Source organism: Colobus angolensis, unplaced genomic scaffold (genome assembly GCF_000951035.1).
Source record: "Colobus angolensis palliatus isolate OR3802 unplaced genomic scaffold, Cang.pa_1.0 Scaffold13, whole genome shotgun sequence".
In the NCBI taxonomy this organism is placed as follows: domain Eukaryota; kingdom Metazoa; phylum Chordata; class Mammalia; order Primates; family Cercopithecidae; genus Colobus; species Colobus angolensis.
The window spans coordinates 23950685-23966956 of record NW_012114252.1 but is presented as its reverse complement, the minus strand read 5'-3'; the positions used below and the strand labels follow the sequence as shown (position 1 = coordinate 23966956).

The window sequence follows — 16272 nt, the reverse complement described above, 5'->3', positions numbered from 1 at the left end:
CGGTTGTAACTTACATTTCCCTAATGGTGGTCGAACACCTTTCCATGTGTGGATTGCCACCTGTGTGTGCTTTTGGGTGACATGTCTCTTCACATCTTTTGACCATGTAACAACTGGATTGTTTGCTTTCCTGAGTTTTGAGATTTTATCAGTATCAGACACTAGTCCTTTGTCAGACACGCGGTTTTCGAATATCTTCTCCTATTGACAGCTTGTCTTTGCCTCGTTTCTATATGGGCTTTCAGAGAGCAGAAGTTTTAAATTTTGTTGACTATAAATATCATGGATTGTGCTTTTGGTGTTGTCCAGCCCCAGATCTTGAATATTTTCTCCCATATTTTTCCTAAAAGTTTTAGTTTTACAATTTACATTTATGTTCATATCCACTTTGGGTTAATTTTTGTAGAAGGTTTAAGAGGTTGAGGGTCTTTTTCCTCCACTTTGGCCAATGGCTATCCAATAGCTCCAGCACTGAAAAGGCTATTTTTGCTTCATTGAATTCCTTTTGCACCTTTGTCAGAGATCAATTGCACATATTGTGTGGGTCTACCTCTGGATTTTCTTTTCTGTTCCATTGATCTATGTGTCTCCCTCTGACCATAACCTACAATCTTGAGTACCACAGCTACATAATAAGCTTTGAAATTGAGTAGACTGAGTCTTCCCATTTTATTCTTGTTTTTCAAAAAATTTTTCAAAAAATGTTTTAAAAAATGCTATGTTCAAAATATGCAAGAAAATATTTACTTATTCTAGTTCTTTTGCTTTTCTATATAAATTTTAGAATAATCTTGTATGTATCTACCAAAAACATTGTGCTTGGATTTTGACAGGAATTATGTTGCACCCATATATCTATCTGGGGAGACCGATCTCTTTGTTATGTTGAGTCTTCCACACTATAAACATGGTGTGTGTCTCCATTTATTCAAACTCTATTTCTTTCATCAATATTACATGGGTTTCAGCATGCAAGTCCTGTACATGTCGTGTTAGATTAGCACCTAAATATTCCTCTTGGTGTTGAGCAATCATAAATGGTAATGTGTTTTTAATTTTGGTATCCATATGCCTATTGCTACTATATAAACGTACAGTGGATTTCTGCGCCCTCATCTCATATCCTGAGACCTTGCTAAACTTACTTATGAGCTGTAGGAGTTTTGTTACGGATTCTTTGAGATTTTCTACATAAGCATTCTTATTATCTGCAAATAAGGACAGTTTTATTTCTTCCTTTCTGACATTCATGCTTTTTATGTCCTCTTCTTGTTCACTGCTCTAACTAGAACTTCCAGTACAATGTTGGATAAAAATGAGGGAGCCTTGTTCCCGGTCTCGGGGTAAAAAAAGTTTCATCTTTCACCATTGGGCATACTGTTAGCTGTGAGTTTTTTGTCAGTGCTTTTAATCAAGTTGAACAGGCTTCCTTCTACTCTTGGTTTGCTGAGAGCTTTTGTCACATGGAAGCTGAATTTCATCAAATGCTTTTTCTACACTGATTGATATGATTGTGTGGTTTTTCTTCAGCTTGGTAATGTGGTGGATCACACTGATTGGGTTTTGAATCCTGAACCAGCCTTGCATTCCTAGAATACATCCCACTTGGTCATGGCGTTTGCTTTTTATACTTTGTTGGATTCAATTTACCAATATTTTGTTTATGGTTTTTGCATCTATATTCATGAGGGATACTGATCTGTAGTGTTCTTTTTTTTGAACTATCCTTGTCTGATTCTGGTATAAAGATAACACTGGTCTTATAAGATGAGTTGGAAAATATTTCCTCTTCTTCTATTTTCCAAATGATGGTGAGGAATTGGTGTTAATTCTTTTTTTTTTTTTTTTGAGGCGGAGTCTCGCTCTGTCACCCGGACTGGAGTGCAGTGGCCGGATCTCAGCTCACTGCAAGCTCCGCCTCCTGGGTTTATGCCATTCTCCTGCCTCAGCCTCCCGAGTAGCTGGGACTACAGGCGCCCGCCACCTCGCCCGGCTAGTTTTTGTATTTTTAGTAGAGATGGGGTTTCACCGTGATAGTCAGGATGGTCTCGATCTCCTGACCTCGTGATCCGCCCGTCTCGGCCTCCCAAAGTGCTGGGATTACAGGCGTGAGCTACCGCTTCCGGCCAGTGTTAATTCTTTATTAAATGTTTGGTAGCATTGTCCCATGAAATCATCTGGGCCTAAAGGTTTCTTTATTGGCAGATTTTAAATAATTAATTCAATTTTCTTAATAGTTACAGGCTATTTACATTATCTATTAGAAATTGGGTGAGTTGTAATTTTTGATGAAGCAGACCATTATCTAAGTTGTAAAGTTTATGTATGTAGAATTGCGTGTAGTATTTCCTTCCTTATCTTTTTGATATTTGCAGGGTCTGTAGTGATAGCTCCTATTTTATTCCTGCTATCAGTTATCTCAGCCTTCTCTCTAGCTACAGATTTATTAATTTTATTTATATTTTCCAAGAACTAGTCCTCTCAATTGCTTTTGCATTTTCAAGTTCATCGGTTTCTGCTCTTATCTTTCAATTTCTTCCTTCTGTTTTTTTGTTGTTGTTGTTGTTGTGGTTTGCTTGCTCGCTTTTGCTTTGTTTTACTTGCTTTTCTCTTTCTAGGTTTGTGAGATGAGAGCTTAGGTTGAGACTTGTCCTCTTTTCTAAAATATGCATTTTTAGTGCTATAAATTTTCCTCTTAATACTGCTTTAGCTATGTCCCTTGAGTTTTTATACGTTGTATTTTTTCTTCATTCAGTTCCATGTATTTTTAAAATTTCCCTTGAAACTTCCTTTTTGACTCATGAGTACTAGAAGTATGTTGTTCAGTTTTCATATTTGGAGATTTTTCTGTTATCTTTGTTATTAATATCTAATTTGATTCCATTTTGATTGGAGAACATACTCTGTATGATTTAAATTCTTTAAATTTGCTAAGACTTCCTTTATGGCCCAAGGTATGGCCTATCTTGATATATATTTCATAGGGACTTAAAAAGCACATGTATTCTCTGTTGAGTATTCTACGAATGTCAGTGACATCCTGTTGGTGTGATGATGTTGAGTTCTTTTATATCCATGCTAATTTTCTATTTGGTTATTCTATCAATTGTTAAGAGAGGAGTATTGAGATCTCCAACTATAATTGTGGATTTGTTTATTTTTACTTTTAGTTCTATCAGTTTGCTTTCCATATTTTGCAGCTTTCTCATTTTTCATTTGTTTCAGGCTTGTTTGTAATTGCTATTCAAGCATTTTTATCATGGCTGCCTTAAAATTTTTGGCAGCTAATTCTAACATCTCTGTCACATTGGTGCTGGCATATATTGTCTTTTTAAATTCATTTTTAGAATTTTAAAATTTTTTTAGCAGAGATGCCTGGGCTGGTCTGGAACTCCTGGTCTAAAATGATCCTCTCACCCCAGCCTCCCAATGCTCTGGGTAACAGGAATGAGCCAAAACACCCAGCTTTGTATTAATTCATCTTAAAATCTTCCTCATTCTTTGTGTGATGAGTGGTTATCTACTGAAACCCAGATGTCTTCATATTATTTAATCCTTCTCTTTTTATTGGCTTTCTCTGACCCCACTTCAGCAGCAAAAGGGAGAGGCTTCACCTTGTTAACACCACGTGGGGCTAGAAGTCTAGGTTTCCCACTGGGAACCTTTGAGTGGGCTCCTGAGGACTGCTGGGTGGGTGGGTAGGAGTCCTGGCTCTCCATACGGTCTCCACTGACACCACAGTGGGTGGTGGCCTTGTCACCGTGTGGTGGTCACAGTCCTAACTTTCCACTAGGCTGTGTCTGACACCACTCAGGTGGGGGAAGAGAGGGGTGACCGGTGGCTACCAGATGTGGGTGGGATTCTGGGCCCCCCTCATTGTCTGGCACCCAATTTGTACGGAGCACCTAGTTCTATGTTTTCGGAGCATGCTCTGGGGAAACTGCCCTCTACCAAGGTCTCTGGCCCTCCTCCCTACATGCATGTGTCCAGAAGAAGGTCATTCTGATAACGTGTACAGTTCAGCACATGTGCATGCTTCTGGAAATTCAGAGACTACATTAGGAAGACTAAATTCAAAGGTGCTTAGAAAGAATTCATACTTTGTTCATTCCAAGATCATCTATGTACTTCACAGACAACAGCTGCTGCATACTGGTGTTGTCAGACCCCTGGCACTCTGAGGTCCCAGGGCCACAGGCTGTGAACGATTAGACTGTGGCCTACTGCCAGACCCTGTGTTTTTATTGCCCTAACATTCCAAAGTCAGAAATGGGTACAATGTTAAAGAAAATGTGTAGGATGGATCCATTAAGAAATTATGGCTGGGCGCGGTGACTCACACCTGTAATCCTAACACTTTGGGAGGATCCCTTGAACTCAGGAGTTCTAACCAGTCTGGGCAACATAGGGAGACCCCATCTTTACAAAAAAATAAAAGAAATAAAAATTATAAATTAAAAAAAAGAAAAGAAATTACACGAATCCAGGTTAAAATAATGTCATTCCATTTGAATTTTAGGGCAATTATTTTGCAAACTCTAAATTGTCCTAAGAAATTAAAGCAGCGTAATGCCCTGAGGGCTTTTCTTTCTTCTAAGAAATGAATTTGGTTACACGGGTCCCTGAGAGGGACGGCCTAGAGGTGACAGTGTGGGAAACTCTGCATGTGATTCTGGACGCACAGGGCTCATCATTTCAGTCGACTTCAATTCGTATTTGTCAGAAGGCCCCTGAGCACGTTCCATTTGCCCTGCGTTCCCGTCACCCCCCTGCAGAGATGGGCGCTGCAGCCAGCAGGCAGCAATGGCATCCGACATCCAGGACCCCCGCCTCCAACAGCGAAGCCTCCGAGCCGGGATTCTGTAGTGCGCCGCACGACAAGACTGCCTGGGAGCCCTCCATGTCCTGGTGCTCGGCCCCGTGGGCAAGGGGCTCAGGCAGAATCTCTGGGCGGAAGTGGCAGTAATGACTTCACAGTCCCTGCCCTGGCCCTGTGACCCCAATGCACTGCCCAGACCCCCGGTGACCCTGAGGCGCTGCCCAGGCTGAGCACTCCCCACCTGGACCCTGCCTTGCTGCCTCCCACCAGCACTGTTAGAAACGCAGTGTGTGGCCCCCAGGACTCGCTGGGCTGAACCTGTGTTCAGCAGATGCTCAGGGCTCCTGTGCACTTCATTCCAGGGTCCTCTAGATTGAAAGGCTTATATTTATGAATTCCTCCATAGACACAAAAAAATCCTAAAGGGCCCTCCGTGCCACTGCCCTCTGGGGATCTAAGAGGATATTGCTGCTCTGAGTGAATCTGGGAGATAGAGGAGCCCCCGGGGACCCCTGTGTTCCCTGCTGACCCAGCTCCAGCTGCCAGGCTCACCCTTCCACCAGGTGACCCAGAATCGGGCTGGCCACAGCTGGGGACCCAGGGAGCCGATCACCCCTCACTCGCCTGCCTCACACCCTCCCAGGCCAGGGATGCAGCCCCAGCTGGCTCAGCCCAAGGTCGTGGACACAGTGGGTTCAGGCCGGCTCTGCTTTGACCTCGATCTCTCTCCTGAAGGAGAGGAGGGAAGGGGCAGGGCCTGGGAGTGCTGCTCACCCGGGAACGTGCCCTCACCGCAATCAGAGCAGACAAAGCTGAAGCCAAGGGCGTCCCAAGAGCAGCGGGGTGAGGAACGCGGGCCTGGCCGACCCCAGGGGCAATAGCCGGGCTGCACCGGGCCCCTGGTGTTTGGTGAGGCGATGGCCAGTGCTGATAACTTGGCCCTGGACTCTCCCTGGGATCCTTCGCCTGCCAAGCCTTTGACCTCTGGCAGAGGAAACTATAAAGTCCAGAGGCGGGTGTTTGGTCTCAGTTAGGGCGTAAGGGGTGCAAGGAGCAGGCGGGAGGCTCCCAGGCCAGGGACGATGGCGGCGCTGCAGGAGAAGAAGACGTGCGGACAGCGCATGGAGGAGTTCCAGCACTACTGCTGGAATCCGGACACGGGGCAGATGCTGGGCCGCACCCTGTCCCGGTGGGGTATGTGAGGGGGGTGGGCCGGTTGGGTGCATGGAGGGGGCTGCTCTGAGAACGCGGCCTCCAGGTGAGCTCAGGAGGAGGGGAGCAGAGGGCCCCTGACAGTGAGACCCAGATGCTGCCCGGATGGCGTGGATGGGCTTTGGCCAGGGCCTCACTGGCCTCCCAGGGAAAGTGAGGGTCCCCAGAGCATCCTGAGGCTGAGCTGACCTGCAGCTCTGACTGCAGAACGCCAGTGGAGGGCATCCACAGACCGGCCCCGAATTCCAGCCATATGCCTGACAACAGCATTTTAAAAGTACGTTTCTAGTGAATCATTTTTAAAAGAATGTGAAAGGTGGCCATGGCGATTCCTTGGTCACACAGATTCACTCAATAACCTGAATAAGGGGCTCTGCCGAGACGCGGCTGCCAGCCCCTCTTTCCAGGACACCCGCTGGCGTCCAGATGCGGAGGTGGGGAGTAAACCAGGCCTGCCTCAGCCTGTAGCACCTGTGCCTCGTATGAGGTCCGCCCTGCGGGGTCCTGTCCCTGTGGCTGCGCAGAGGCACGGGCGGCCTGGCCCTCCTGGGAGGAAAGCAGATGCCTGGGCCTCCAAGGCCACACAGGCGGTGGAAGCATCTGCATCTACATCAGGGCTACCACACCCGTTCCGGGAAACGCCCTCACCCCTCACGGGAGAGTCTGGAGGAAGCACCTGCCCGCTCCCACCTCCCCTGGTGACCCCTGAGCCTCAGATGCAACTGCACTGTCTGGCCAGGCGCTGGCCCTGGCTCCCAGGGAAGGTTGGGCCCTCCTCAGTCCCCATGGTACCTGGCTCTGGGGGTCCCAGCGCCGAGGTGGGAATGCAGAGCCCCAGGCCCGTCCCACCTGTACGTGTAGCTGAGACGTGGTGGGAACACTGGCGACACACTGCCAAGCCTCTCACACTCACCGCAGTGCTGGTGAAGGCCGCAGCCCACGCTGGAGGCTCCGCGGTATCAAAGGGCACCAGAGCCCACTGGAGCCACAGTGCATTTGAAGTAGAACAAATACCCTATTCTTGAAGAGGAAGGGACCAGGGGCGGGGTGGAGGCGGAAGGGCCTCCTGGGCCAGGCGGGGCGGCAGAGCAGGAGACCAGGTTGGGGAGGGAGCTGAGGGCGGGGGCTGGGCCGGGGGCTGCCGGCCAGGCCCTTGGAAGCCCCATCTTCCGAGCCACTCTAGATGCTAAGACTCCCACGTGCCGCCTCCTGGCTGCAGGGCCACAGAGAACCTTCCGGAATGGTCTCACTGCTCGGTTGGTAGACGTGGCCTCCGTTTAAGGATAAAAACGTCTTAGGGCCCCAGGAAAACACAATTCAAGTGAAATGACAAAAACAAAAGGAATAGGACACGTTATTTTTACTAATGGGAGGATAGGTGCAGGTGTGGGAGAGGCAGAGTGAGCTGCATCTGGCTGGCCCTGGGAGCTGGCGGGAATGGGACTCTCACCTCCCAAACCCTCCCCTGTGCACTGCAGCCTGCCCAGAACACCGTGGTGCAAGTGGGGGCCCAGGAAGTCCAGGGAGCACAGCCCACTCGAGCCTGGGCCCAGCCTGGCCAACCTCGGGCTCTTAGCCAGGAGGCAGGGCTGAGCCACCTGGTGGAGCTGAGAATCACCATGAAGCGGGTCGGCAGCCACTGGGGAGACACACACCGCCCACGTTTCCACTGTGCACCACAGGCCCCAGGGTAGACCCACAGGACCCGCGGCGGGGAAACGGAGACCTCTGCCTTCACGGCGTAGGTCCCTGGGGGGCAGGCGGCCAAGTCAAATAGAAGCCACATCAGGAGTGACCTGAGAACACTGAGGCAGAGAGCTGCAGGGCCAGCACCAGGGAGGTGCCAGGCGTGATCCAGCGAGAGAACAGAACCCCCTCCACCACCACTGGTCCCACATTGCTGAAGCTGGAAACCCAAAACTGGAGACTGAAGCCAAGCTGCTGGTGGCCACAGGCCCCCGCCACACGAGAATGCTGCCACCAGGGACGCCCGGCAGGGAAAGGAGGGACTCGAAGTGGATGCCAGGTGAGCAAGACCCAGCCCTGAGCCCAGCCGGTGCTGAAGCGACCTGGCTCAGAGACCTGCGCTGTCTCAGCTCACAGGAGGGGCCCCCCCAGAAAAGGACACACGGTCCGCAGGCCACAGCCTCTCATCACAGCTCAGAGCTCCGGCCTCTTGGCCCCACGCTCCCTTGCTTCTCTGATGTGGTCCTGCTCTTTGGCTGTGTTTTGGGTCACTGGAGAACGGCTCACTAAGCAGAATCCATGTCACATCACCGGACAGGAGGAGGCCCAGTCCATTACAGACTTCCCAGAAAGAGAAACGCCGTAGCAAACACAAAGCCGCCCTCTTCCTGGCGGTGTCTCCATGCAAATGCCTGCTGCGATCCACACAAGCGAATTTACAGAGGCGAAGTCAGCATCCAGGAGCCGCCTGTGTCCGGGAGCCGCCCATGGCCACGGGGACGCTGGCCTCCGTTAGGCTCTGACTCTGAGGGGAAGCTCACAGGAGGGTCTCAAAAGCAGATGAGATGAAGCCACACGCTGAGTGGCCAGTGCCCGTGGGCACCCCTGCTTCTGAGAAGCGCCATCTCCAGGGCCTCCCTTCCTCCCTTTCTCTTCCTGACATCCTTGTGGAAGCAAGGCTGGCCATGCGCTTCCAGGCCGCACTACAGGTCACCATGGGCAGGACCCCACCTCTCTGCCTCGGTTTACCTTCCAGGCCGCACTACAGGTCGCCACGGGCAGGACCCACCTCTCTGCCTCAGTTTCCCTTCCTGTGATGGGGAGAACCAGAACTCCCCTCGCAGAGGGTCCCTGGTTCCTGCTGGAGCTGGGATGGTGGCGCAGCCTTGCACACATCTCAAAGAGCAGTTAGAGTGAAGTCAGCTGGGTGCAAGGGCCTCAGGTCACAGGATTCTGCCCATGCGGACATCGAGACAGGCAAACCCAGAGGCAGAACGTGGCCGGTGGTGCAGGGCTGAGAGGGGAGTGCAGCAACTGTTTGTGGGGACGGGGTTTCTGTTTTAGGGGAAGAGAATGTTCTGGAACTAGGTAGGGAAGATGGTCATGCCACATCATGGACGCACTCAAGGCCACCCAATTGTGCGTGTTAAAATGGCCGACGTGGTAAATTTTGTGCCTGCCTTGTGTCGCAGTGTGGATCAGCCTGTACTACGTGGCCTTCTACGTGGTGATGACTGGGCTCTTCGCCCTGTGCCTCTACGTGCTGATGCAGACGGTTGACCCGTACACGCCCGACTACCAAGACCAGCTACGGTCACCAGGTAAGTGCCGGAGATGCTGCCCTCACGCCACATGACAGGCCAGGCTGCCGCCTCCTGGGCTCTGGAGATGCCCAGGGGGACCCGTGCCTTCCTCGGAAATGAAGCCCGGAGAGGCCAGCCCGGCAGCCCCAGGGTGAGCCACACACCCCAGCAGGTGCCCCCGAGGGCGGCCCCCAGCCCCCGAACTGGCTTTAAGAGCAGCCCCAAGGCCTAAGTGGCCTCTTAGTTTCTTTCCATGAGGAAAATGATCCCAAATTATAAAATCTGACTTTGGCTTTAGTTTTAATTATGAAACAGAAGGGTTTTGTTATAGAGACAAGTTTTTCCATCCACTTACTTCCTATGCTTGGATATGCACATGGAATGTTTCTGCAAGGACGTACAGGAAATGGTTTCCAAGGAGCACGCCCGGGAGACCAGCAGAAAAGAGCCCGCTGGTCACCTACACAACAGCAGGGTGCGAGAACAGAGGAACAGGCATCCGAGTTGTCAGAGGCCACAGGACAGACGCCCCCGTCAGTGTGCAGAGCAAGTGCAGAACCTCCTTTCCCCTTAGACCCTGCTGAAGGTTATTTTAAACCATGTATAGATGTTATTCTAACAACATCCACAGAACAGCAACACCTAGCCTCAAATATAAAGCCAGCAGCATCCACAGGGAATCGGCTAAGCAAACGGCAGGCTTCACACAATGAAACCACATTTATGGAAAGAATGAGGTGAGTTGACATAAAATGACAGAAAAAGAGGCTCCCAATCGCATGGGAAGTGGAAGTGTGTGGCGTGCGTGGCCACTGGGAAGCGAGTGGCGTGTGGATGACGGGCTGGTCCTAAGGACCTGAAGCAAACACACGTTTCTGCATCTTCTGTGTTTCCACAGAAACAGGACAGTGTGCAAAGGATGCACATTTGACAGTTCACGTCGGGAAAGTCGACGGCTCTGGGTTTAACTCCCCGCTGTGTGCATCCTGATGTTCAGTTTTACGATTAACACGTTGTTAGACCACTTTTGTTCTTAACCAAAACCAGTGAAGACTTTTTTAATGTGTGTTCAAATACAATTTTATGTAGAAACCCAGTTGCAGCCTCTGGATTAGTCATCACCTGACACAGAGCAGGCACCCAGTGGAGAGAGCCAGCCACCCGCCGACCCCCACCACAGCAGCCAGCCAGGTTTCAGGGCCTCTCACACCCCAGGCGGAGCCAGGGCAACTCCCAGCAGGGCCCCGGGCCACATTCTAACCGTGCTGTCCCGGGGGTCCTTCCTTCCTGTGCTGCAGACAAGTTTACTCCGAGGAGGCTCCAGGGTTGGGCCACAGCCTCGGGTGTATCCTCAGCCACTTCAGAACTGACGGCTTAAAGTGGTGAGCATTTGGAGACACTAAACACAAAGGTCTCTCTCTCCAGGGGTAACCTTAAGGCCGGATATTTACGGGGAGAAAGGCCTGGAAATTGTCTACAACATCTCTGATAACAGAACCTGGGTAGACCTCACACAGACTCTGCACACCTTCCTAGCAGGTAAAGTGTGAAACATCTCCACAGCTGCGACTTTTATTTTATAAGAAACTGGCACTCAGGGCTCAAGGCCTTCCCGGGGGGCAGCCGGGCATCAGGGCCAGGGCAGGACAGGGCTGGCAAGTGCGTCCATCCGCAGGCTACTCTCCAGCAGCCCAGGAGGACAGCATCAACTGCACCTCCGAGCAGTACTTCTTCCAGGAGAGTTTCCCCGCTCCCAACCACACCAAGTTCTCCTGCAAGTTCACGGCAGATATGCTGCAGAATTGCTCGGGCCTGGCGGATCCCAATTTCGGCTTTGAAGAAGGAAAGCCGTGTTTTATTATTAAAATGAACAGGGTGAGTACTGAGGGTCTCCTTCCTGCGCCGCTACAACATTGCGGTCAGGGCCTCTCACTCATCCCCACCACAAGGAGCACATGTGTCCTGACCGGGGCTTGCCCAAGCGGGGACAAGGACTCCGGCCTCACCACCCTGTACCTTGGTTTGGCACACACCTGTCCCGTTTGGCTCCTAGACACAAATTTAAAACCACTCATCAGATACCAGCACACAGCCGGCCCTCTAAAACATGTGGAAACACTTGAACAGGGGTCTCTGTGAGGCCAGGGCCCCCTTCAGGGCGGCCAGAGATGCCAGGGCCAGGTAAAGGGGTCTCAAGTTCTGGAGTCAGGACTGGGAGGGATTTAGCACCTTCTAAAGCAGAGGCTTCCAACATGGGACCAGGGGCCCCTTGGGGGGTGTGGGGAGGTGACCCCTGAGCCAGGCTTGAGCAGGGCAGGTCCTGGCCAGGCAGAGGGCTTGGGGCCACCGCTCCATGGACCAATCAGCAGCTCTGCGCTGGGCCTCCGGGCAGCTGCGCTGTTCGTTTCCCACTTAAGAGGCTATACACTTGTGCCCTCCACACCTCACGGGTCCCTCTGTCAGCCAGGGTCTCAGCACTGCTGGCATGGAGGGGCTGTGACGGGGGTCCCAGCAGGGCGTGGTGGCCACTGTGCCCGTCTCATGACAGCTGCCACCCTCGGAGCACAGCAGGGGATGGCTGGGGCTGGAGAAGCCTGGGGAAGAGGTGTGAGGAAGGGGGCTGAAGCCCCGGGTGGACCAGAGAGAGTTTTCCAGAAGGGCTGTGCACGGCAGGGGGCGGACCCAGCCTTGCCGCGAGGCAGGCCGGCCCGTGCTCTGTTTCAGCACTCCACCGCAGACCTGGACACAGTTCGAGAGCTAAGACCACCCCGCCCCAGCTCTGCCACCTGCCATCCACCTCCTGAAGCCTGGGCCAAGCGGCCAGCTAATGGGTGGGTTGGGGGAGGGCTGTGGCTCCAAGTGATGAGTTAGTGACACCTATGGGGATTCCTCCAAGGGAAGCCGCAAACCAGACCAAGGGCCCTTCTCAGTCCTGGTCAGAAAGCCCAGGCTGGGGCTGGCCAGGTCCTCACATGGCAGCGGGGGTGGGGAGCGGACACACTCAAGTTTTTCCCTTCTAGATTGTCAAGTTCCTCCCCAGCAACGGCTCGGCCCCCAGAGTGGACTGCGCCTTCCTGGTGAGTATGGCCGCACGGCGGGCTGGGCTGCCCCAGGAAAGGAGCTTGTCAGGGTCGTGCTGGTTCACACTGGGCATGGCCCACCTGGTTCTCTCCAGGAATGTCGACCTCAGCCCAGTAAGCCAGATGCAAACACCACCGAACCATCAGCACAGCGAGTTCCACCAATGGGGGTTAAAACCCAGCAAGGGAAACACGGTGCTGTCTTCTCATCATTTTGCTTCCAGACGCATCTGAGTAGCATATCACCAGCACGTTTCAAAATGCTTGGTGGCCATGTGGAAAGACCAATGTACATCCACCAGTTCTGTTTTTTTTTTTTTTTTTTTTTTTTTTTTTTTTTTTTTTGAGACGGAGTCTCACTCTGTCGCCCAGGCTGGAGTGCAGTGGCCGGATCTCAGCTCACTGCAAGCTCCGCCTCCCGGGTTTACGCCATTCTCCTGCCTCAGCCTCCCCAGTAGCTGGGACTACAGGCGCCTGCCACTACGCCCGGCTAGTTTTTTGTATTTTTTTAGTAGAGACGGGGTTTCACCGTGTTAGCCAGGATGGTCTCGATCTCCTGACCTCGTGATCCGCCCGTCTCGGCCTCCCACAGTGCTGGGATTACAGGCTTGAGCCACCGCGCCCGGCCCAGTTCTGTTCTTTTTATGTGCTTCTTTACAAAAATATTCCAGCTTGCCAGCAGCTACAGTTGTTTGCGTTTAGTATACGGACTGCTAAGAGTTGGCATTGATCTCAGGCTAATTCCAGGCTTTTTTTCAAAATTGCTTTTTAAGTCAACATTTTTTAAAACTAATTTTTTTTTTTTTTTTAAGATGGAGTCTTGCTCTATCGCCCAGGCTGGAGTGCAGTGGCCGGATCTCAGCTCACTGCAAACTCCGCCTCCCAGGTTTACGCCATTCTCCTGCCTCAGCCTCCTGAGTAGCTGGGACGACAGGCGCCCGCCACCTCGCCCGGCTAGTTTTTTGTATTTTTTAGTAGAGACGGGGTTTCATCGTGTTAGCCAGGATGGTCTCGATCTCCTGACCTCGTGATCCGCTCGTCTCGGCCTCCCAAAGTGCTGGGATTACAGGCTTGAGCCACCGCGCCCGGCAAACTAAATTTTTTAAATGAAATGTTTTCTAAGGTTTGCTTCCACCATTACACCCAAAGGCAAAGGTTTCACAGCATGGTTCCATTACTGTGTGGAGCCTTCCCACTCGGGTGTCCGAGGGAACCTCACTTCCCTCAAAGCTTCCACTTTCCGTGTGGGCTACGAGGATTTGCTTTTCCTTTTTCAGTTTATTTGGGCCACACCATGGCTCCTGAGATTCTAACAGATCCAAAGCACCCTTCAGCTGTTTGTTGATGACCCCGAGCTACCCACTGAGCAAGTCTCTGCTTCTGAAATAAGAGGGCCCCAATCTCACAAAAACACGTGTTCACATGTCCCTCTCACACCAACTTGTAACCCAGTTGTGGCAAAGCAGCACATGCCACTGAACAGTGGCCATCCTCGAGTGTGGACAAGCAAGCAGACTCCCAGTTTCACCCACCTACATCATCCTGCCAACACTTCAAGTTGTTAGAAGCACACATTGGAGGGGTCACTTTGTTAGCATTTTGCATGCTAACAAATCATATCCTTGCTGAGATCTCAGCATTGAGTAGAAAGATTACATCTGATTTATGCTAATTATGCAATAAAGCATTTATGCAAGCACCTACACTGCACATGTGCACACATGCACACAAATGCAACACACAGACATGGGCACACACCAGCTCCCACCTGACTCAGACAGTGGCCTCTCCTCCCCAGGACCAGCCCCGCGAGCTCGGCCAGCCGCTGCAGGTCGAGTACTACCCTCCCAACGGCACCTTCAGTCTGCACTACTTCCCTTATTATGGGAAGAAAGCCCAGGTAGGTTCCTTCTTTTCATGCTTCCCTCACCACAGCTGCTGAGTCCTCTCACACTTGGCCAAAGGAAAGCAATAAGCACCTTCATGTATAAAAATGAAAAAAAGGCGTGAACAGTCTGCGTGTTTCCCAAGCCCCGGTTCTTGTATCTACTTGGAAACATTCCTTTCATGCAACACGAAAATACAACTCTAACTGTTCTATCTTTTTTTTTTTTTGGAGACAGAATCTTGCTCTGCAATCTGCAAGACAGAATCTTGCAATCTTAGCTCACTACAGCCTCAACCTCCTGGGCTCAAGTGATCCTCCCACTTCAGCCTCTGGAGTAGCCGGGACCCCAGGCACACAACACCATGCCCAGCTAATTTTTGTATTTTTTGTAGAGAAAAGGGTCTCAGTATGTTGCCCAGGGTGGTCTTAAACTCCTGGGCTGAAGCACTCAGCCTGCCTCAGCCTCCCAAAGTGCTAGGATTACAGGCATGAGCCACTGCGCCCAGCCTAATTTTTCTACTTTCCAGATCCTCTAAAACAACTGCATATCCACTTCAAAGACTTTCCTCCACGTCACATGCTTTTCCTGTTTCATTTTCGTGTTCATCATCATAAGAGTTTATAGCTGAATTTACTCCTGGTATTGTCTGTCCCCTCCAGACCATTGCTCTCCATTCTTACATGAGGGGATGTCATCTCAGCAAATTCCAGGGCATGCATTCGGTCACGACCAGTCTTACACAAACGAGCTGCTTCTCTGCACCAACCTGACTGTTGACACTTCCCTTGCTTAGTTTTCTCTCCTTAACTTCAGAGATTTTTGAAACACCTGTCCTTTCCTCACTCCCACTTCAGCCTCACTACAGCAACCCTCTGGTGGCCGCGAAGCTCCTCAATGTCCCTAGGAACGCTGAGGTCGCCATTGTGTGCAAGGTCATGGCAGAGCACGTGACCTTCGACAATCCCCATGACCCATATGAAGGGAAAGTGGAGTTCAAACTCAAGATTGAGAAGTGAAACGGTTTGCGCAGGGGTCCTGGCCACAGCCTGCGTTGTTGCCTATGGACGCTCTCATGGTTGGGCTTCCCTTGCCCATCAGCTCCCTGCCAAATCATCCCCAAAGTGGTTTAGAGCAGCAATGGTGTTGTCAGTGTGGGAACTCCAGAGAAGTGCCCACATGTGAAGGGCCTGCTCGCGAGTATCAGTTCTTCCTTCTTGAATTCTTACAGTTTTTAAATGGAATTTGCTGCTATAAGAATGTCCAGCTAACATGGGAACGCCAAGGCAGCAACTCTCTAATTTACAGGTTGTAAAAACAATTCGTCTTCTCCTGTGTAGACATCACTTTCTTATTATAATTTATTTTTCTACACTTCAATATGAACTGCCCACATTAATATAAAAACTGTTAATGCACTGATATGAAACACGGCTTACACTAATGACATTCTGAATTCTTGCTTTTAAAATTGCAATTCCTATGTTGTAAACGTAAAATACATTAAAGTCACTCTTAATGTATGTAAAAAAAAATCATGTGTTTCCTGACATGGGAGAAAAATTAAACCAAATGCTTCCTTAAAAATCTCATTCTAAAAGTCTCAATTGCAAGTCAGGGAAATTACAAAAACCACGTTGGTGTGGGGTTGTCACCTAAGGATGCTCACAGCTCTGGGAGGCAAACAGTGGGGAGTGAGGGTGTCAGCAACCTGATGGAGTTTAAAACCCAATTAGTTACAAACACACTTCTCGTTCACCAAGAACAAGTCTCTCCTCCAGCTAGCAACTCTAACCCTTTCAGAAAACTGAAATGAGAACACTCTCCCAAACAAGCAAACCTGCTCTTGCTGAAGGCCACAGGTTGCTCACCCAGACGGCGGCGTGGATCCTGGGTCCCAGTTCCACCACTGAAGGCCACAGGCTGCTCACCCAGACGGCGATGTGCGGTCTGGGTCCCAGTTCCACACGCTCAGTAGCGTGGCTGTTAGTGCCCAAAGGGCCCCA

The 16272-nt window shown here is 50.9% G+C and overlaps 1 protein-coding gene across 1 annotated transcript; it reads left to right on the top strand.

The window, feature by feature from the left end:
- The first annotated feature begins 5853 nt into the window (after nucleotides 1-5853).
- Nucleotides 5854-15853, top strand: ATP4B (ATPase, H+/K+ exchanging, beta polypeptide). Its single transcript, XM_011933928.1, has 7 exons — nucleotides 5854-6013; nucleotides 9190-9318; nucleotides 10726-10839; nucleotides 10976-11175; nucleotides 12321-12377; nucleotides 14179-14280; nucleotides 15124-15853. Exons 1-7 carry the CDS (start codon nucleotides 5902-5904, stop codon nucleotides 15283-15285), a joined length of 876 nt encoding a protein of 291 aa, XP_011789318.1. The 5' UTR covers nucleotides 5854-5901; the 3' UTR covers nucleotides 15286-15853.
- The last annotated feature ends 419 nt before the right edge of the window (nucleotides 15854-16272 follow it).